The 21,344-nt window shown below is 44.0% G+C and overlaps 1 protein-coding gene across 5 annotated transcripts; it reads left to right on the forward strand.

The window, feature by feature from the left end:
• The first annotated feature begins 25 nt into the window (after positions 1–25).
• dbnlb (drebrin-like b) lies at positions 26–17,319 on the forward strand. Of its 5 annotated transcripts, XM_036526620.1 has the most exons (15): positions 26–261; positions 5,303–5,358; positions 5,719–5,831; positions 6,004–6,078; positions 7,046–7,192; positions 8,282–8,359; positions 8,718–8,869; positions 9,234–9,288; positions 9,700–9,774; positions 10,529–10,640; positions 11,391–11,597; positions 14,008–14,082; positions 14,311–14,423; positions 15,655–15,742; positions 16,193–17,319. In XM_036526620.1, exons 1-15 carry the CDS (start codon positions 179–181, stop codon positions 16,327–16,329), a joined length of 1,566 nt encoding a protein of 521 aa, XP_036382513.1. In that variant the 5' UTR covers positions 26–178; the 3' UTR covers positions 16,330–17,319. The 5 variants fall into 5 exon arrangements, with proteins under 5 accessions (XP_036382513.1, XP_036382514.1, XP_036382516.1 ...); XM_036526621.1 differs by lacking the exon at positions 14,008–14,082; XM_036526623.1 differs by lacking the exon at positions 11,391–11,597.
• The last annotated feature ends 4,025 nt before the right edge of the window (positions 17,320–21,344 follow it).

The following is a 21,344-nucleotide window of genomic DNA, read 5'->3' on the forward strand; positions in this document are numbered from 1 at the left end:
CCTCTCGTAGTTCTCATAGGAGGGAGAGTGGGGAGTACGTGGTGTGGCGAGGCTCGCTTCCTGTGTATGCATAGCTGAGATCTCGATCTGCGGGTAGCAGCCTTCATTGAGCCGCCTCCTGTTCAGTGGGGTCGCACGGGAGCTCAGAGACGAAACAGCGGCTATCGGCGGTGGAACCATGTCTGTGAACCTGAGCAAAAACGGCCCAGCTCTGACTGCTGCCTACAAGGAGGTCGTAGACGAGAAATCCAATACCAACTGGTAAGGGACAATGGGGGTGTGCTCTGCTAGATAGCCAGCTAGTTACCAATATCGTCTTCAGTTCTTAGTATCACATACTTAGCTAAGTGCATTTGCACCAACAGCTTGCTAGTGGGCCACACTGATTTCCTGGTTGGTAAAAATAAAAAATTCTTTTGCTTGCTAGATAATTTTGTTCATTCTCTGGCACAGCTAGCTCGCGTGCTAACTGACTTACCCCCTATTTTGCATGCCTATGCTAAAAAGGGGGCGTAGCGAACATATAGGTATTTCTAACTAGATAATTTGCTGTCCATTTCCACGTTTAGCTGGCTAGCTAGCCGAAGAGCTAACGTCGTTACCCCAGGCACAGCCTTCTTTTTGCGGGTACTCTGGAATGTTTGACTTTTGCTTGGCTTTCTATCTACAGCTCACTTCCTTCCTGGTTGGGTGGCTTGTTACCAGCTCCTCGGTGTTTAATATTAGCTACAGTTTGGATTTCCAACTCCACACTGTTTGGATGTCCAAGTCCCCTGCCTACTCCCTGTTAGTTAACATGTACTTAGTAAAAAGCCACTGCTGTCTCATTATTTAGCGTAATCTCGGCTCGCAATCTGACGAGTGTTTGTTGGTTTTTGGCCACTCCCTATAGGTGAAAGAGAACAATGAGACTCGGAACACTGTGATGGCTAGGTGTACTGGAAACCTATAGACACCAAAATGTCGCTCAAATTCTCACGCTTGATGCGTGTAGCTGTCACGCTTCTTGAATATCACATCTTGAAGAATTTCACCAGAATTTCTTCAGATGCAAGTAAAACAGTTGCACAGCAAGTGTCACTTCAGGATATATGCTTAGGACAAAATAAATTTATATAGAGTTAACCATATCAACAACAGTTAAACATAATGGGGAACATCAACGAAACCGTACAGAACAAATGTTGTGAATGCCATTTATTGGAGACTTAAACGAAGGTGTACATTCAGCTCATGCCTGTATGGCAAGGATTTCCTGGAGAAGCTTTTCACGTGTTCATGTCTTACAGCGATTTCACCAATACATCAAAGCAGTTACAGTGGTACGAATCATTCTGTTGTAGGTCTGTCACTCTTAACAAGGCGACCTGCACCTAAATTAATACCGTTGCATCCTTCCGGTATTTATGCTGCATGGTGTAAAGTACACTAGCTGCTATGTTGTAGCCTTCGCTTCTGTGCTTGGTGATGTTACAGATGTTTTCCTGCCACACTATCGGTATGTTAGGTTCACAAGTTGGCCAAGAACTATGCAGCTCCACCATTTCGGGTTTGAAATGTGTCCAAAATGCATTGCTTGACGCGAAATAACAGAGACTTTATTTACACAGCATTTATAGTAATTGGTCTTGGTGCTGAGTCATGGGCAATGACAGGGGCAGGAATGGAGTGAGTCAGAGAAAAACATGCAGACGATAAAGTGAACGTTCCCCTTACTGAAAAGATTATGGCTGTCTGTTTAGATCTTCACTGTAAGTGTGAGGCCTAATTATAAACCAGGCTGTTTACACTTTAAAATGTATGTTGTCCTGTTCAGGTGTGCAGCACATGCAAAGAACTGTGTGGTATGGGCACAGAGCGGAATATGGAGAGCAAGTGACACCTTTCAGATAGACAGTTTGCACATTGCTGGAGCAATAAATTGAATTCCCAATGAAACCTGTTGATGGCAGTGCTTAACGGTGACCTATATTAATTAACCTCAGTTCTGCATCAGGAGGTTTGCTACTGAAGTACACTGCTACAGTTCAGTTAAATGTTTCCATAGTATGCACACACAGACGTGTGCACACGTACAGACTACACACAGAAAGATATAGTGTAAAACCATTTCAGCAGCATCTGTGAAATGTGGGGAAACACAAAATGGGCCTAATTGTCTTGTCTATCTTTGCCATGATCAAGAAGAAATCTGGTTGAACTGACAGAGATGATGCAATTTAGGAAAGCATTTGCTACACCTGGAGCCTGTACAAAATTATTACAAAATAGGTGAACTGATCTAAGCTACGTAGCCTTCTTGTATCCAACGTGGCAAATTAAGCGAGGCAACTTCAGGTTTTTTTTTCCTTAGAGACCATACTTCCTCTAACTGAAAGAGAGACTAAGCTTTCACACACAGGGCTGTGTTGTAAAGAGGAAGCTTACAGACTTTCACCGAAGTACAGACAGATCTTAAAGAGCAAGCACAGCCCAGTTGCATTGACTACAACCTCTTCAGCAACTTTTGTGCTCTGGGCTGGTTTATGATTCACATCTTAATTACAGTGCATTGTTCTGCACTGCTTTGTCTAGTTTTCCTTTGTGCAGGGATTGGAGAACCTGCTCTTATAGGGCTTGAATATCACATTGTCATGTGGTAGATTGCTGCTGTACATTGATATAACTTGTTGATAACAGTGTTCCGGAGGCCAGAAGGAGTAGTTCTGGATGTTTAAGGTATAGTACTTGTGAAGGAGAGCCTTCACCTGTCCCTCGAAACTCAATGCATGTTAATTGTTAGTTTGTGTTAATCGTTAAAATGTTAAACATTCAGATCCACTTCAAACCTACCAATAGCAGATCACATTTCACCAATTGCATCCAAAGATGATAGTTTTTAATTGTTTGCCTGTTTGTAATCAGCTGATATGCATGTGAAGCTAGCCATTGGTTGATGGACCACGCCTGTTTAATCAGAGGCACATCAAGTGAAGGTGTGTGGGTGCTGCTCAGAGACTCTTTTGAGCAGCTTGTGGTGCAAGGCTGAGTTTCTGTGCTTTGCTTTTTAAAATAGATTTTTTGCGAGTTTGTTCCTTATGTTCTGTTATTTTGTGAGAAGTGTTGGCTAGCTTCCTGAAAGCACTGGTAGTAGTTTTCGACTAATGTGGCTTTACATTATATTGTTACAGTGTCATGTCATAAGTATTGATGTCAGCTATACACATGGCCCTACATTAGTAATTCATTTCTCTTGCTAGCTATAATAAATATGGTGTCCATTGGTGGCTAGCTCTTCATACATCGTCATCTTCAGTAGTCCAGCAATGTAATTTTTCAAATCTACCTGTTAGCAGTGGCCAAAAGGCAACAAGAATTAGCCTTGTTTTGACTGACTTGCCTCTGCTGTACACATGTTGTTCAGATGTAACCCAATATGCTGGCTTATATTTCAACTGATGGAGTCTCAACTGCTGCTCAGGTTCAGCTGACCTGGAACGTCTTTAGAGTTAAACTCCTCTGGCACTGGATACACACACTCACCTGTAATAGGCTTGCTTGCTGCAAAAGTAGCTTGCTTATATGCATACGTTTGCTTGATAGCTGTTGATAGAACAAGAAGTCCTTATGTTTGTGCTGTTTTAATTCCTCTTTTGGAGAGACAACAAATATGCGTTGAGTATGCTGTTCTGGCATGCAGCACTGGTGCTAAATGTGTATTTTCTAGCACGAACTACCACATCACCGATCAAGATCATTTTGCTCAACTCGGAATAAGCACTGGAAAACACTTTTTATTCAGGATACAGATGCCTGGTTCTGGTGGACTCAGGGTGAACCAATGGTGTGTACAGTTGACTAGACCAGTAGTGTTGCTCTTAGACTATGGCTACTCTAGTATGATGTCTTGAGCCAAAGAAGTAGTCTCATCCATAGACTGTCATTGGAAAACAGCAAGCTTTTACAACAACAGTCAAATGATAATGTTCTAGATGCCTTATGGTGACAAGAACATTTTCATTGGTTTAATATTTGTAGGGCAACACGATAATGATGAAAATGGCATATCACTCGTCATGAATCGCTCCTATACTTGTCATGAAAGCTAGCACTTTTCCTGTATTAGTCTAGGGATGAGACTGTTGTTTTTTGGAGCCCTGGATACCATTTTGGCGTGAGTAATAGCAGCTGGGCAAGAGGGCTGAACCAGTGATGGCTAGTTTAACTGATTGTATGCATTAATGCAGTGTTTGTACTGTAAAATCTGCAGTTAGTCAGCATGTTGTCAATTAGGGTTAATTTGCTGTGGAAAAACCTACAGCTCACCCCGGCTTTTAACGACACACTGCTGAGGTGGGTCAGTGGAAACATCGATAGAAAATGGAAAGGAAAAAACCCACTGTTCAGCTGATTGCGGAGTAGGGTTGCTTTTATATGCAAACTAAGAAGAGGCGTCCATGGAATTTTAAGTCAACAAGTAGATGCTCAACACCGACAGACTGAGGTCAGCCAAACTGAAGAGGGAGGAAGTGCAGTATAGAGTGGAGAGATAGTGAAACACTGTGGTGAGCTCAAATACAGTTTGCCCTAGCACGCAAATAAGAGGTTGAAGTGTTATTTTAAGCGGGCGACTCGATGTAAAGTAGGTGGTTGGCTCTACCGGAAGTGTTTAATGCGGAGACAATGTTTCAAGCTGTGTGTTCAGACCTCACTGCGTTCCCATTTCTAGGTTTAATGATATTAATAGCCCCTGCACTTTGCACGCTGGACTGCGCTGGCTTTGATTGCATGCCGCTGTATGTAATGCACGGTGGGTGCTGGACGTCTGAGTAACGTTTAGCACAATGTGGTTTCCTTTGCTCTCCCACTCCACCGCAGCATCAGCTTGCTGAGCGTATTCAGTTTTAGCACAACGGTGAGGTCAGGGGTTGACTAGAGGATGTTTCAGTGCATGATGAGATTGACAGGGCCTAACAGCTGCTCGCCCTTTCTTTGCCCTGCATTGCCATCTCTTCGTATGCCCACCGTTCCTTGGTGTTTGAACATCCTAAATTAGCAAGGCCACATCCACCCAACATTTCCTTGATCATGTGCCTGATTGTCATGTCCAGTGATCCCACAGATACATTCCTGCCTGTTCCAAAATGTTCCCTTGATGCAAAAATTAAAGTTCCAGTCATTAAAATCTCCTGTTATTCAATCCTGAAATAAAATCAGATTTTAGGTTTTCCTCTGAGTGTTACAGTTCCTGATGACGGTTTGCTGTCTGTATGGAATGCCATTTGTCTGCTTGTCCTCTCAGTCTTGCATAATGTCTCTCCAGGGCTTTGTTCACCTATGAAGGGAACACCAATGATATTCGACTGGCTGAGAAGGGAGGTGAGTATAGCTCAGTCAGCTCCAATGTGTTATCAGTGAGGGGAGAGTGGGCCTGACTTAATACAGACAGATTTGGATGCTGTTGAAGTTTATTTTTGAGACGGTGTGTTGCCAGTAATGTCTATACTGTGTTTGTGTTGCTTTATGTGGTCTGCTTTTTCCAAGTGTTTTTGGTGAAATAATGTTAAGTGACTGTGCATGTCTGTCTTGGGGTGTGTTTGCTTTGTCTGTGTGACTATGTGTGTGTTATCTGTGTTGTGTGAGTTTTATCTACACCGTGATATTGTGTGTGTGTGTGTGTGTGTGTGCACGCGCGCATGCGTGCGTGTGTGCATTGATGTCTGGTATAACGTGTTTCAGATGGCGGGCTGGAGGAGCTGGTGGAGGAGCTCAACAGTGGGAAGGTGATGTACGCTTTTTGTCGTGTGAAGGACCCCAACTCTGGCCTGCCGAAATACGTCCTCATTAACTGGGTGAGTGCTACAGTAGCGTATGCTGTCCCATACACGGACTCTCTGACACACTCAAGTGGTGGAAATCCTCTCCTGAAATGTGATGTCATCTCCTGCCTTTGATAGCTTTTTTTTTTTTTTTTTTTACAGTTGAATTTAAGGTGATTTAATGCTATTTGTGTGTCTCTCTCAGACTGGTGAAGGGGTGAAAGATGCCAGGAAAGGGCTGTGTGCCAATCACGTCAGCTCCATGGCCAATTTTCTTAAGGTGAGTGGAGCACTTACAGTCCCAGCCTTGCTCCCCTTTGATTCAGATTTCCTCTTTCTGTCCCTCTAAGAGGAAATATGTTCCACAGCTTAGTAACCATCATTTACTTCAAAAATACAGACATGGGAGAAAACAACAACACATACAGACACCTGAGAGGAAAAAATATTGAAAAGTGCAGGAGTATGTGGGCATACATCATTACCAGACTTGCATCATCAGTTTTTGCTCAAGCGTTGGTTTGCCTCTGAAGTGTAGTTGTGATGTAAATAGTTTCTCCCACATTGGAAAGGGTGATACTCTTGGCCTAAGAAGAAGCCACAGTAATTCTGATCCTGGAGCAGATGCAGTGTCTGTAAAGCCTTTGTCACCTTCAGATGTGCCCCCTGACCCACTCAGATGTTTATTTCCTTCCTCACAGGCGGTTATGTATCTGAAGAACCGCAGCTACTGTGTGTGTGTGTGTGTGTGTGTGTGTGTCACACAGCTTACTACAGGATATGAAACCAGAGACAATTGCAGGAAAGCTGCAGACAGTATAAAGCACCCTTACATGGAATAAGACTGCATGTGCAACTGCCAAAGTCATTAGGAGGCAGTTGAATGCCTCATACCAGAGTGGCAGCATCTTATACTGTATCTTCATGCACAAAGGGGAAGAGGAAATGTAAGATCTCAGGGCTCGAGGTGAAATCCTTTACCTGGTCCTTCCACCTCTGAGTTGTTTCGTCTCCCTCTCGGGCCCAAGCTGTAAGAGTGTGCCCCACATACAGTGCTGTGCCTCCGCTCCTTCACACCTGTACATCTCACATTAGTGTTTTGTCATATGTTAACCTCTACAGTAACATGCTTGGCTACTGATTTGGTCACATATTTTCCGAGATTCATTTTGTATTTCCTGTTGTGAGGAATGGTGTTCCTTTGGGAGCATCTGTTTATTTTTGGCCCGTTGGCATGTCATTAACAGGGAGCCCACGTGACCATCAACGCCCGTGCGGAGGAGGACGTGGAGCCCGAGGCCATCATGCAGAAAGTGGCCAAGGCCTCGGGAGCCAACTACAGCTTCCACAAAGAGTCCAACCGCTTCAGAGACACCGGCCCCCAGGGACCCGTGGTACGCACTCCTGTTTACATGCTTTTAGACAGTGTTAAAATACACAGACGTTGAAAGAGTGACTCTGCTGTTTCTATCTTAGGCTTTGAACCTGATGTTCTGTTCTCCTGTGTATTATGATAAAAGATCCTTTCTTGCTTGTTGAACATTCTTGACTCTGAGAGGCCACAGGCGTTATATTTCTGTAAGGGGGTGACTCTTCTAGCATGGCTCTTTAGTGTCCCTAAAGAGGTTAGTTTGGCACAGTGAAAATAAACAACATGACCATGATAAACTGCTTTTACACAGAGGGAAGAGACTGGTTTGTTTTAGAACTGCAGCTGAAGGCAGGGCTACTCACTGAAGACTGTCATTTGGGTGTTTCAGCGCAGTTCAACACACTTATCATCACCACATATTAAGACCAAAATGAATCATCACACACATTGGCTGGCAACACATGACAAAAAATGGAGACATTTTTTTAGAAGGAAGTGGAAGTTCTAATGGGCTTGACGGTTTGTCTCCTCCCTGCCTGTTGATGTTGGGTTGCGGGGCAGTCAGCGCTTCACTGGGACTGGATCGCAGTAATCCAGTGGCTTTGCTGGAATGTCCCGTGATGACTGGCTGGGGCAGGGGTAGCTGCCTGCCAGCAGGGCCAGGGCCCAAGCCAGACTGGGAGCTGTTTACAGGGAACAATGGGCTACACTGCTGTGTCAGTGTTTGGGAAAGGCAGTGTCGTTGGAGGTTTTTGTGTGTGTGTGTGTGTGTGGGGGGGTGTGTGTGAGAGAACAAGAAACATGGGGGAGTGGCAGTGCCATCCTCTTTAGTGAACAGACATGGTTTTGTTTGTGAAGTTGAACTGTTCATGAAATGGATACTTTAAATAAGTCATACTGCTTATCCTTGCTTACACATCAGCTACTGTGATGTTTTTCACAGTAGTTGATGTGTCTCCCTTATTAACAAAAAACAAAGAGCTGGCCTGGAATGTGAAGGATTTGATAGAGGGAGAGGGTGCCTGTATTTGACAGAGCATAAACTGTGTCATGGGCAACAGCTTTCATTTTACCATTCAAGTGAACTTGAGTCTCACGTTTGTTTTCATAGGGCTCTGTCTATCAGAAGACCAACGCCATGTCTGAAATCAAAAGGACCAATAAGGACAATTTCTGGGCGCAGGCTGAGGTGAGCCAGTGAGTGTATTGTCTGAGGTCTTGAGTGTGAGGCAACAATGGGCTATGTTTGCCCTCCTTCCCATCTGCTTGTCGCTCTCTGTCACTCCTGCTCTCCCTCTGTCATTTTCTCTATCTCCCCCTCTCTCCTGCTGTCTTCCTTACCTTCTCTTTCTCTCTCCCACTTTCTTTCCCCCTACCTTCTCTGTCTTTCTCTCCCCCATATCGTCTCTCTGTCCTTCATCCTCCCTCTCTCTCTCGCTTCCTCTCATGCTCTCTCATTCCCCCTCTACCTCCCTCCCTTGTCTTTCCTTTTCTCCTCCTCTCCCTCACCTCCTCCCTCTCTCCTTCTCCCTCTCTCCCTCCCTCAGAAAGATGAGGAGAAGCGTCGACAGGAGGAGCGGCGGAAGGCGGAGGAGGAGAGGCAGCAGCTGGAAAGGGAGCGGAAGGACCGGGAGGCCAAGGAGGCGGCGCTGAGGGAGAAGAGGGACAAGGAGAGAGCAAATCAGATAGACCAGCAGAAGTGAGTCACCAGGCCCCTAGCGGAGACGGGTGGCAGCGAACAGTGACCTGGTCTGGCAGAGTTTCCCCTCAAACATCTGCATCCATTACATAATGATAGACTGGTCTGTTGGTATCATTTTAGGTCCTGCTTACAGGGTCAGAGCGTATAGGGAGTTAGTGAGGGGTGGCTGATAATCACTTGTTTTTGGAAAAGCAGTAATTGGTTGATAATACGGAGGGTTTTGAGTGAAATGAGCTGGCAACAGATGAGTGAATCCAGACTGCGTGCTGATAGAGCAGCTGAGGGTGTCGGTACCGCAGATGCCAGGGCCAGAGCTGGAGGCAGACTGACTCACTTTTGCAATGGGGACTTTATTTTGCAGGAAGTACCAGCAGCAGCAGGAGACAGAGAGCAGAGAACAGGAGAGGCACCAGTGGGTGAGTTGACCTTGTCTACCTGTAGAGCTTTTAAATGCACTAATCGCATCATCCTCTCAGGAAGAGCTTGTGATTCAAGTAAAAACAGATTAGAGCTTTTATAGTGTATCCACTTACCGTAGGCCCTGTGTGTGTGGCACAAAGGGCATCAGTGCCTTACCTGTTTATCTGTCCAGCACTGTGTAAAAAGCAAACAGCAGTGTTGAATTTCCGGGTACAAATCCAGCTCATGTGGATGAGGTACTGCCACGCTTCTTATTTTAAAGCTAACTGAAAAATTGGGGTATACACACAAACAAATGAACATTTTCAGTAAGTGGGAGCAGTGTGTGGTGCCCGCTGCTTGTGTCTTCCGCTTGTGTTTGGTTTCATCGACGGATGGAGGGTGAACGCGTCTGGTGCTTTTCACAGGAGGAGCAGGAAAAAGAGTTCCAGTCGGAGCAGAAGAAAGGGTTCAAGCGCGGTGAATCTGTGGAGAAAGCCCACGTGAGTCCGCTCACGCCATCTCTCTGTGACAGCCTCACTCTTCCCGCTTTCTCAGAAGGGTGTCTAGACCTGATCTCTCCTGTCTGCTCTCTGCAGTGGGTGGAGCTGCCCTCTTCTTGTCTGTGTACGGTGGCTAAGCCTGTTCTCTCCTCTCTTTTCAGCAGCTAGGACTACTCTCGCTCCTCCTCTTTCTGTGGTGAATATCCCCGGTCTCTGCCCTCTGTAGCAGCTAGACTTGCTGTCTCCTTTTTCCTCTCATTAGGTGCTGAAGCCAGAGGCAGATGCTTCCAAAAAAAAACTAAGCCAAAGATCCTGTCTGCATGTCCTGTCCTTCTGGCTACTCTACCAATTTTGGTTTTGGTTGGGTTTGGGGTTGGAGTTGGGGCTGTAGTTTGGGTTATGGACATCACGTCTGTGGACAGGATCGCTGTAGACGAGGCTGACTTCTGAACAGATCTGCCAAACCCTTCATGCTTCGTTGCTTCTTTGTAGCAGCTACAATTTCTGCCTTCTCTCCATAGCAGTAATGCCTGCTCTCTCCACTTTGTAGCAGCTAGGACTGGTCTATCTCCTCTACTCCTCTAGTGTTCTTCTCCTCTCCCTTCTTCTAGTGTTGCCCAGGTCTTCCCACTGGTATCCTCTATGCAGACCGGTTAAACCTGTTAACCCAGGCCCACTGCAGGTTTCTCTCCCTGGACAGTGCTGGTAGATATGTGCTGCCTATGTGCATGGACTGACCCTCTGTGTTTATCAGGAGGCGGCCTCTGTCATCTCCCAGCGCTCTGTGAACCCCAGGGAAATGTTCAAGCAGAGAGAGAGGGGCGTGGCTCCCGAAGGCAGAGACGCCCCTGCCAGCCCCCAGCCAGGTGAGTCCCAGCCTCATTTCCACACCTCTCTTTCAAATGTGGGAGAACTCGGTAAGTGCTCCAGGCTGAGGGAGGTCATAACATACTGTTCTTTAATGTCCTCATCATTTGTCCAGTCTTCCCAAAGAATGCAAAGGATGTTGACAAGACGTGTAGATGGAGGTAGTTTGTATAGAAATGATACGCCTCGGATGAAGTGATAGGTTTTCCTTACTTTAGGTTTACTTTATTCTCCGTTTGAATAAGAATGGTGCTTAGCGTTGGTGGCTTGTGTCATATACCTGGTTCAGTTTCTTTAGCGGTTACCATTTAAAGAGACAACGGTGATTCTTGTTTTTTTTTTTTTGCGCTGAAAAAAGCCAGATGGGTACTCGTAGAAAATCTCTTTCCCTTTTAGCTGTTGCCTCAGTATTGTCTGTGGCTCTCTGAAAGCAGCTCAGCTCCATTTGTATCCACCTCTAGTTGGCAGAAACATGCTGCAACATGCGAGTGGACATTCCTGCCTTTCCTGCCCATGCCTTCTCTAGCACTAATCATTGTCAGACGCCGCTGGCCCATGGGGAAGAGGGAGTCTCCTTGACTCGTCTGTCTCATTGCCGCTGTGTTGCCATACTGTCTTCCTCTGGTGTGCTCTGTCTCTGCTCTCGTGAGTAACCTCTTGGTCACCCTGGCTGCTCTTGTCTCTCTCATTCTGTGTCTGTGTGTGCGTGTGTGCGTGTGCGTGCGTGTCTGTCTCTCTGTCTGTCTCAGGGCGATTGCAAAGCCCCTTTCTGTCCAAGCAGCCCTGCGAGCCGGAGCCGCCCAGCTCTCCCGTGCGCCAGGCCTCGCCCGTGCGCCAGGCCTCGCCCGTGCGCCAGGCCTCTCCCCTGCGCCAGGCCTCTCCCCTGCGCCAGGCCTCACCTGTGCGCCAGGCCTCACCTGTGCCCGCTGCGCCCGCCTCCCCTGTCTGCGCCACAGGTGTGAGCACACCCCACATGCCCCTCCTCTTCCTACTCAGAGTACACACACACACACACATGCACGCACACACTCGCGTTCACACACACACACACACACACACATTCACACAGATCATGTATCTTGGGCTTTTTCAACCAACTCATTTTATGTCAATTTAAACATTAGTCCCTTTCACCTACATGCTGAGAAGAGATTAAGTCTGTTTAATATGAAAATTTAGCTTATGGTGTTAGCAGTGAATTTTTGATAAATGTCACAGACAAGATGTAGGCGCTGGGGAAAAAGTCACAGGAATATGTACCCTTATTGCAAGAAGACTTGTATTCAGAGGTTTCTAAAAAGGTTATCTGTCTAGTGTAATTTCTGTATGATTGTTACATTGTTTTGAAACTATAGATAGCCTTGCAAGGTACATGTTATCTGACCCCCACCCCCCAACATCTTTAACGTGGTAAAAGCTAACAGTTAAGACTCTTCATCAATAAATTTCCCAGGGCTATTCAAGACATATTCTCCTCAAACATTACATGTCTCTAACATTTTGAGACAATGTCAGATTGTTCATGGTGGTTACAGTTTAATGCTCTGTGGGTTTTTTTTAATGGCAGCAGGACCACCTCAAGTTTTGATTTTATCACTGTTTTCCATGAAAATCCTGTCACTGAAGGACTTAATCTGCCAGATTGGCAAGCTTGTTCATGGAAAACACACATTTGTTGCAGCTTTAAGCTTGTAATCCATAAAGACATAACATGCTGTACAAAACATCAGTCCACCACTTTGAAATGCTCCCTTTGAGTATTAAGCCAGAAATTGTCCTTGTTATGGTGCTGGTCACCTTGTGGATGGATCTGTATGGCAAAGTTTGTAGGATTGTAGGATTATTGACTTTGGGAGAGGGAAGGCCTCTGTGTTGTACATGAGGTTGTCAGCAGAAAGAGGGGTCCTTTCATTTCAGACAGGGATTCAAGACGGTCACCTGTCAAAAGAGAAAGTGCCTTATCAATACCGTTGTCCATGGTGGCTGACTGTGGTACTACGGTAGTACTGTGGCCTTTATTAATAGTATAACATGCCTTCTACTGACTGCCACTTAGTAGTGAAAGAAACTGTCCAGGACTCGTAGGTCATGCAAGCAAATCAAACTAAAATCTGGGCAAAAGCTTACATTGTAGTTTTAATGCCTACTTGCTATGAGATTTGTTTTTATTTTTTCCTGCCCACATTTCATGCTTAGGTTTGGATTTTTTTGCTTTTTTTTTAAATTTTCACAATATCTTTGACAGCTTTATCCTTTATAAATGTTATAAATACGTATATGTGGTTATATTCATTCAGATTTGGGATCTAAACCACATGACCAGAAATCATAGGCACAAAGTACAAGTGACACTTTCAGCAATTTCACAGTACAGCTGCTTTGTGACAGTGACAGTGAACCACTGCCAAGGACAGAGCATGAAGGATGTTGACTCAGACGCATGGCTGTCCTCCATGCACTATTGGATCCTCGGCTTGTATGTTGCTGGAAATGTCTGGTGCTGAACCAGTGTAAAAGGGGAGGTCATCATGAGCGCATTCAGCCCAGTATACATGCATGTAACGCTAGATTCCGACCTCCTCCATTTGACGTGATGCATCTCTTAGGGGCCGTATCTATTCCCTTCATTTACAACTGACTTGCTGGAAAAATCGATGTTGGAATCATCAGCCGTGTTATATATTTTAGAAAGTGTCCAATTCACACAAAATATGTTACAAATTTGACTCGGAGTTAACTGTACATGACTGCTTCGTGTAAAGCTGTGTCTGTCATAAGTATGACTTGGAGCTTAGATGTAGCCAGTTGAATTCATACAACCACCTACACTGGAATTTATTTCCCTCTAATTGAATCATGACAGATTTCTCTCTGACTGCTGCTGGTCGCCTTTTCCACCATCGCCCTTACCTCTACCCTCAGCTTTGCTAACTCATGAAGCCTTAAGTCTTAGGGTGTCCTGCTCTGTGGCCAAGCTTTCTTTAGTTACTTCATCTGCACTGTGGTAATCAATCCATCCAAAACGATCATCGACCCTGAGAGCTAAACATGGACCGTAGTCATCTAAGGTAAAGGGCCTGAACTTTCAGAAATGAGGCAGTTCCATAATCAGCCAATCCAGTTTTGCTTGATACAGCACATATTTTCAGATATAAAGGTCTATGGTAGAGAAGCAGTAATGGGAGTGTATGAGTGTGTTGGGAATTGGCAAATACAGTCCTTTCTCCCACCAAGCCACTGCTGCTGGGCTTGTGGCATGGCACGTTGTCCACATTGAATCCAGGCTGTGTCAGGGTTGTTCCCTTGTTTGTGTTGCATGCAGTGTGTCAGCATGTGTGTGTTTGTGTGTACGTGTGTGACGATCAGAACCCAGTGTTGAAGAGCAGTCCAGGTCTGAGTACGAGGAGCAGGAGGCAGCAGCCCCCGAGGAGGAGTACGAAGGTGGGCTTCATCCCTTCAGCCACACCCCACATCTACACACACACTGCAAGTTTGACACTCGGCGTCCTCCACTCATATAAGTGTGTCCAGTCCACCACACACATCACCCTCAGTCATAGTCATAGTCCATAGGTGCAGTGGGTTTTGGTGGTGCTGCTGCTGCTACTGGCGCCATCTGGTGGACAGTGTTAGGCTGTGCCAGCAAGAGTGACTGGTCTTTCCTCACAGATGTGCAGCCGGTCGCAGAGGAGCAGTACAACTCCCACGAGGCTGAAGCCCCGGCGGAGGAGCTCTACGAAGCTGTTCCAGAAGCGGACAGCCTTTACGAGGAACCCCCCCAGGTAGACTCAGATCCCTCCAGACATGCAGCTTGACTCATCTTGGAGCCAGTATTCCAAACACACAAACGCACTCACAATTTTTCTTGTGCTGTGGTTCAGGGTTGAACTGATGGTGAAGTACGCTATATGTATACGCAGCATGATGTGTGGTGTAAAACTAAGCACAGCATATTCCCCTGGGTAAAGGCTGCTGTCCAGATGGTTATGCATTAATTAAATGTTCAGTGTATGGTGCAGTGCCTGACTGTTAACTGACTTGTGCGTGCAGTTTGTATGATATTATGTCGTATTTTACAGAAGAGTGTCAGACTAATTCAGTGACACTGACAAGATATGGCTATGGCTTAATTTGATATTATTAAGGAATTGGCTTATGAAAATTGCCTGATGCCATATGTTAATCACAATATGAAAATGGAAGAAGTGCTAACTGGCATGGTGCTGTTGTTACTGAGGGAGCGAGATGAAAATGGTGGCGAATGGGGAAGTGGCTGGGTTACTTTGCGTTGTGTGTGTGTGTGTGTGTGTGTGTGTGATCAGGGGCATAGCGGCCAGTAGAGGAGGAAAATGAACCTGTTCTCTTGGGGAGATTTGGCTGGTTGTTATTCTACAAAATCCAGATTATAAAATTCGAAAGTCAATGGTAGGTCAGCTACCAGTTGTCCTAGCAAGATGGCCCACCTCATACCTATGGTGTTCCTCAAAAATACTGAACATCCATATGTCTTGACTGGGGTATGCATTTTTTTCTTTTTTTCTTCAAACTGACTTCTGAATGACCTTTGGCAGTTTTACAAGTCTCCAGATTAGGAGAAATCTCTTTCCAGTTCTGTAATGGGAAGTCTGAAAGACAAATGTTGCAGTATTCCAGATGTCATGATGTTACTGTCAGGGGATGGTGTTGCCATTCAAGCCTGAAATTCTCATGAAAGTCAGCCCTTCCCTTAAGTGGACCCCTGCTTTTGCCAGTGGAGAAATCCTGTGTATTGTAGTGCTGGATCTCTTTGTCTGGACTCATTAGACATGTTCTGAGTCAAAGGTTGGGAGGTGTCGGTTCAGATCGACTGGCACAAACATGTAAAAGGTGCAGGCTTGTGTGGAATGCGCCTGCAGGTATGAAATGCTGACGTGGCTCAATAGTAGAGAGGCCAGGGGCAGCAGGAGGTGAGCTGGGGCAGTGAGGGCCTCTCTGATCCAGGTGTTTTGCTTTTTTTTTTTTACCTTCCGCCAGGTGGAGGAGCAGAACACGTACGAATATGCTGCGGAGGACAATGCCGACCGCGGCATCTGTGCCAGGGCTCTGTACGACTACCAGGCCGGTGAGTGTGTCTCCTCTCCACAAACCTTGAAAACCCCTACAATAGAGACTGTGCAATGTCCAAAACGATGTTGATTGTAAAATGGATTAGGACATTTGCACGCATGAATGTGGCCATGTATAGTGAAGTCGGAGTAAAGACGATGGTGGAAAGGTTGTATTTGAGTTAGGATTTCTCTCATGCCCAATATGTCCTGCAAAATGCCAATTAATGAATCCATATCATGTATATTGCGCTGTCTGTCCCTTTCAGGGATCAGTAAGTATGTTTCTTCCAGTAAGAGGGGGGCAATCTCTGTGTAGCACCCACCTGGGTGAGGCATGGTGAGGCCGAATCTCTCTTAGCCGCAGTAACTGGCAAGAAAAGGTTCAAAAGGGTGGTGTTGTTGGTATTAATTGTTCTACTTGAGAACGTGATGTTGAGGTTGTCTGCTGTCGTTTTCTTCCACAGCTGACGATACAGAGATCTCCTTTGACCCTGACGAGATCATCACGGGCATTGAGATGATTGACGAGGGCTGGTGGCGAGGTTACGGCCCAGATGGCCGCTTTGGGATGTTCCCGGCCAATTACGTGGAGCTCATCTAGGCACTAGCTCCGCCTACTCACTGGATCAGCATATCAGAGCCAGGCTGCACCCCCAGCCCCGACTAGGACTACATCTAGCTACAAGGGGGACCAATAGTAACTCAAAAAAGGCTTTTACATTCGATTGGTGTCATTGTAAAAGACATGAAACTATGGAATACGGACCAGCTATACTGAGAAATAGTCACGGGACCATGGGAACTTTTAAATATACCCACACCTAAGAAAGCAGTACTGAATGGGGTTTTAGGATTTTTTTATTGTAGTTAAATAAGACCAATTCTTCCTCAGATCCACACATTTTATAAACTGAAGGGCGACCCCCAGGCAGAATCTGTTGTGTCTGAAATCAAATTGTCTGAAACAAGCTCATACCTAAAGAAAGAACCCGATGGAGATATGAAGCCTTTGCATGTTTTAGGCTAGGAATTCTCAGTGAAAATTGATAGCACTTGCAATTTACATTCCTCTGAAAATTATTTCCCTTTTTTCACCATGTCAGCATTGTAGTTTTTGGGCAGTCCTCATGGATGGCCCAGCAGAGGGATACTATATGGCTCACTCAAGGTACCCATAATGAAAATGACACCACAAGGAAGATGGGTGGAGTTTCTTTAGCATACAGTAGTCACAGCAATGAAATAATTGCCTTGGTTTGCCTTGTGCTCTTAAGGAGTTTGATTTTAAAAAGCTAGTATTCCTTTCTGAACCTGTCATACAAAGTAAGATTACTAAAACAAATAGCTTGAGTGCATTTCAGACCACAGCTTGGCATTGCAGTCAGATTAGACATTGGAATAAAAGATTTGTGATGTGTTGAAAGAGGAGTGTTAGAGACCAGAAAACCCGAGCAAAACTGTGGAACCAGGGACATAACGTCAAGGGCAGCTCACTGTTAAAGAATCTTTTTTTTTTTTTTTTTCTTTTTCATTGCAAGAGTTTGTGACCAGAGTTCACTGTGCCTGGCCCAACTCGCTCATCTGTTTCATTTGGAAACTTCCTCAACTGTCACAAAAAAATGCTCATGTCATGTTTATTCCCTGGTTATCTGGTTTTGTGCCTCTGTCCATCTCCTGGCCTGAGGAAGGGCTTCTGTGTTGCACGTCCTTGATAGACCCTGCTGTTAGTGCTGTTTTAGCGCAGGTGAAACCTTTTGAACGGGAAGCTCTTGCTAATGGCCCTCTGATCTCTGCTCAGAGAGGGAAGAACGACGGGGCCTGCTGACGGGGGCTGTGAGGGCGGTGGACTAGCTCTGTGTGGGAGTGCCAAAGGGTGGGTGATTGAGTGAAATGATGTCTTTCTGGAAAGTGCTTTCACTTTTTACTTGATGATTTATCACAGTCCTGAAACCGGCCTTTTTTGCAATCATGTTTACCTGCCCTTTCTGCTTTGTTTTTAACTTATGAGGAAAAAAAAATCATTATTGTGATTGAATAATCAGTCTGTGGGACATTTGTCACTTTAATTGAAAATAAAGGAATTTAAAAATGATGAAAACTGTTACATTTCATTTCAGATTACTGTGTATTCATGAATTGTAATCATGGCTCATGGTTGTGGCTGCAGTTAATTACATGAAAGGAAGGGGGCAGTATACCTTATGGTTTATTTATGCAACTCCTGAAAAAGCTGGAGAAGGCTGCAAACAGTATTAGTAAGCATTGATACTGTAAAGAGTTTTTTCCCTTGCAACATTGTGGGTGGGTGTTACAAGACTGAGGTGGTCCTATTATGACACCAGTTCAGGTGTTCCAAGTACTAGCGTTGCATTTCATTTTGGTTATTTATAATAAAGAACAAAACAGCCCTTATTAATAGTATAATATGCAATCAGACTGTGTGTTTCCTGCTCTGAATTTAAACTTCACTGAGTGATTGCTGCTAGTCCAGGTCTGCCAACTTGTGACATTCAAACCTATTTGTATAGATGATGAAACCTTCACAGCTGCTCTATACATCCATATGATATTCTGATATTGTGTATTTCAGAGCTGTTGGTAAACACATTTGTAGTTTGACCTGTAGATGGTCATTCCTTTCACAAGTAAATGTCAAATTGCTCAAAATACTGAGAACACAGCTGGAAGACTGAGGGAAAGATGACGGTTTAAATCGTTTCTTACAGTTAAGAGTATCACTTTTAGTCTCAGACATACCTAAACCCCGACCGTTTTATACATGCTCAATAAGCAGACCGTTTCCTGGAATAAGAACGTCAATGCGATAACGGCTGGGGATTTTTGTTATGTTCACCTTGGTTTCAGTTTCAAAAGAAAAGTGAGATTATTCATGTTTCCCCTTGCTGTCAAGAGAAAATCTCCATTATTTGATTTTTAACCTTTAACAAGTTAGATTTTTAATATTTGCAATTGTCTGCCTTTTCACTACAATCACTGTATCTTTACTAAAGATCAACAGTTGTGTTTATGTAAATGGATGTTGAGCCTGTATGACATTTGTTTGCACTAAGTAGTACAATTTGAGGCTGCATACTCTTGATGCTGTCCTCTGAGGCTGTAATTCTATTTTCGAATCTGTACAGAAATGACACAATTTCCTTCTCTGGTTATTCTCAGGAACAATGAAGAGAACTATGTAGGGCTGTGGCAATACCCACATTGTGTCGTTGACACTGAATTTGAATTGAGTGATCAAGGTTATTTTGAAAGAAGAACCAAGAATTTGTTGAGAATGGAAAATATTGCCATTTCACTTCTGCAAAATTGGGTAGTGGAACTGACTTCTTGTTCATATTGCAGAGGTGGCATTTTATAACCTCAGCCAAAAGTAGTTGCAAAATGGCATCACAAGACCACAAAAGCCAGTGATAAAGAAAAAGCCGTATACATTGCCTTGCGTAGTATGCAATTCCCAAAGCGATAAAAAGAAATGCAGCAAATAAGATATAATGCAAACTTCTTGCAGTTTAAACGAAATGACAATTTGAAGAGGAACTTGAAAACCGGATTCCATTTTTGCGTCATCAGCTGCCCGACATTGCAGCCTGCTTCACGTTAGTGCTTTAGAGCCATTTAGAGGAAAACATACACAATTCACTTTTTTTTGCAGATTTAGTCTGACTTCTGGACCACATTTTTTCTAATTGATAATAAGGAGAGTTGAATTATGAGTGCAGAGAGATGGGGAAGTCTATGTTAAAAAGCTAATGCAGGTTTCCCACGTCATGGAAATTTTGCATGTGCTCAGCAATGATGAACACCAGCAGGAAAATGCTGCTCTTTCCTGGTAAGTGAAGTGTTCACAAATTGAGTCAACACAAAACCAACTGTTGCTTTTTTTTTTCTTTCAAACTTTATTTTATTTTTTTTTTGTTTGTCATGAAAACCTGTTCAGTAATGTCACATGGATCACAGAAAAGGGTGAACAGAAGTGCATCATCAGCACAAAATGTGATATAATTCCATCAGCGACAAATCTAGGTAAAATAAAAATGGAAAAATAACAGGAAATACAATGTGTCATCTTCTCAGTGGGAATTAAAAATACGCATATAAGTTTAGAGAGGGAAGTCCAAGATAAACATACAAACCACTTCCTAACCTGCTGACCATTATCCAAGCTGTGCCTGATATTAATCAACCAAGCATAGGCATGCTTGTTTGGTACAGTCATTGTATAACTGCAGTATTAGCTCACACCCAGAAATCCCGAAGAATGTTTTATGCCAGAACAAGCTAGCACAGATGGCTGAATTTGATAATGGTACCAATCACTTTAGGTGGGTTTTGACATCCTCACATCTAATGTAAGTCAATTTAAAATTGCATGTAATTGATTAAAAAAATAACTCCAAACAACCGAGAAGGTGAGGTTCAGAAAGTAGTGAGAAGGTAAGGTTCAGAAAGTAGTGTCAGTCAGCAGTGGATCAGCTCCCAGGCCTATGACTCAAAGCCAGAGGTGGCCGTTTGGCTGGAATGACAACCCAGCATCATTTCTGGTTAACTCTTTCAGCTCTGTAAGCCTATCCTTCACATCAGCCCCCCTTCTGAGTGAGCTTGAAATGAATAGCTGGGAATTTTTTTTTCTTGCTGCTCATAACTCCTCTTCCCTTCTTGCTCACCATTTCAAAGCTTTTTTTTTTTTACTTGTACCTTTTGTATGGTTTCCCAAGTACAGTGAGTCAGTGTCAATCACTCACTAGGCTCTTTGAAGGTTGTATTTCATTTAGAGAGAGGAATTTAACAAATTATTTTCTCATATTCGCGCATGTGACTCATATTTGATCAGATTGTTTTCAGCTTAAATGCACTTTATCACACAAGTTCCCTGTGGGGGAATGTGTTTTTATTCTCACAGATTAGTGAATTTCTTCTTAAATCGTTTTTAAGCTTTTTAAGCTTTTTAACTTTTTAAAAGTAACCTGACACCTTTCACGCAATTAGTCATCTCAGCTCTCATTTGCAAATTAGAAAAAATAACAGCACTTAAAAATGAGGACTTGTCCTGTGGCCTCTAATACACTAACGTATTGTAGCTATCTATCCTAACACACTCTTAGTCACCATAGAAAATGGCATTGCAAAATCAATACATGGATAAACAATAATGGTTTTTGCTGCATTTTACCTTTATCACACATCACTAACGTTACAATATTTGGGATATTTCAATTCCATGTACTAATTAGAGTGTATGGACAGAGCAGTGGGAATTGATGTACAGTATGTTTTACTAATAGTACCATTTCTCTACCCACTCAGAGGCAATGAGGAATATTATTGAATCTGGAGGTAGTGGTATTCTACTCACTAACAGCTGCTCAAGGAGAAGTCAGCAGTTTAAGGTAGGTGAAGGTTTTGTCTCATGTCTTACTACACATAAGCTGACCATTGTGCCACTGTGCCAAGACATCAGCAAATAGTTGATTTTAGAAATGTAATTTATCCCAGATCCCAGATGCACATCTAACCACTTCATTCAAATTGGCAATGTAGTCCTTGATAAGGGTATGCAGATGGTTCCATAAATGTTGAAAAATCAATTTCCAAAACCAA

This window comes from Megalops cyprinoides, chromosome 4, assembly GCF_013368585.1.
Source record: "Megalops cyprinoides isolate fMegCyp1 chromosome 4, fMegCyp1.pri, whole genome shotgun sequence".
In the NCBI taxonomy this organism is placed as follows: domain Eukaryota; kingdom Metazoa; phylum Chordata; class Actinopteri; order Elopiformes; family Megalopidae; genus Megalops; species Megalops cyprinoides.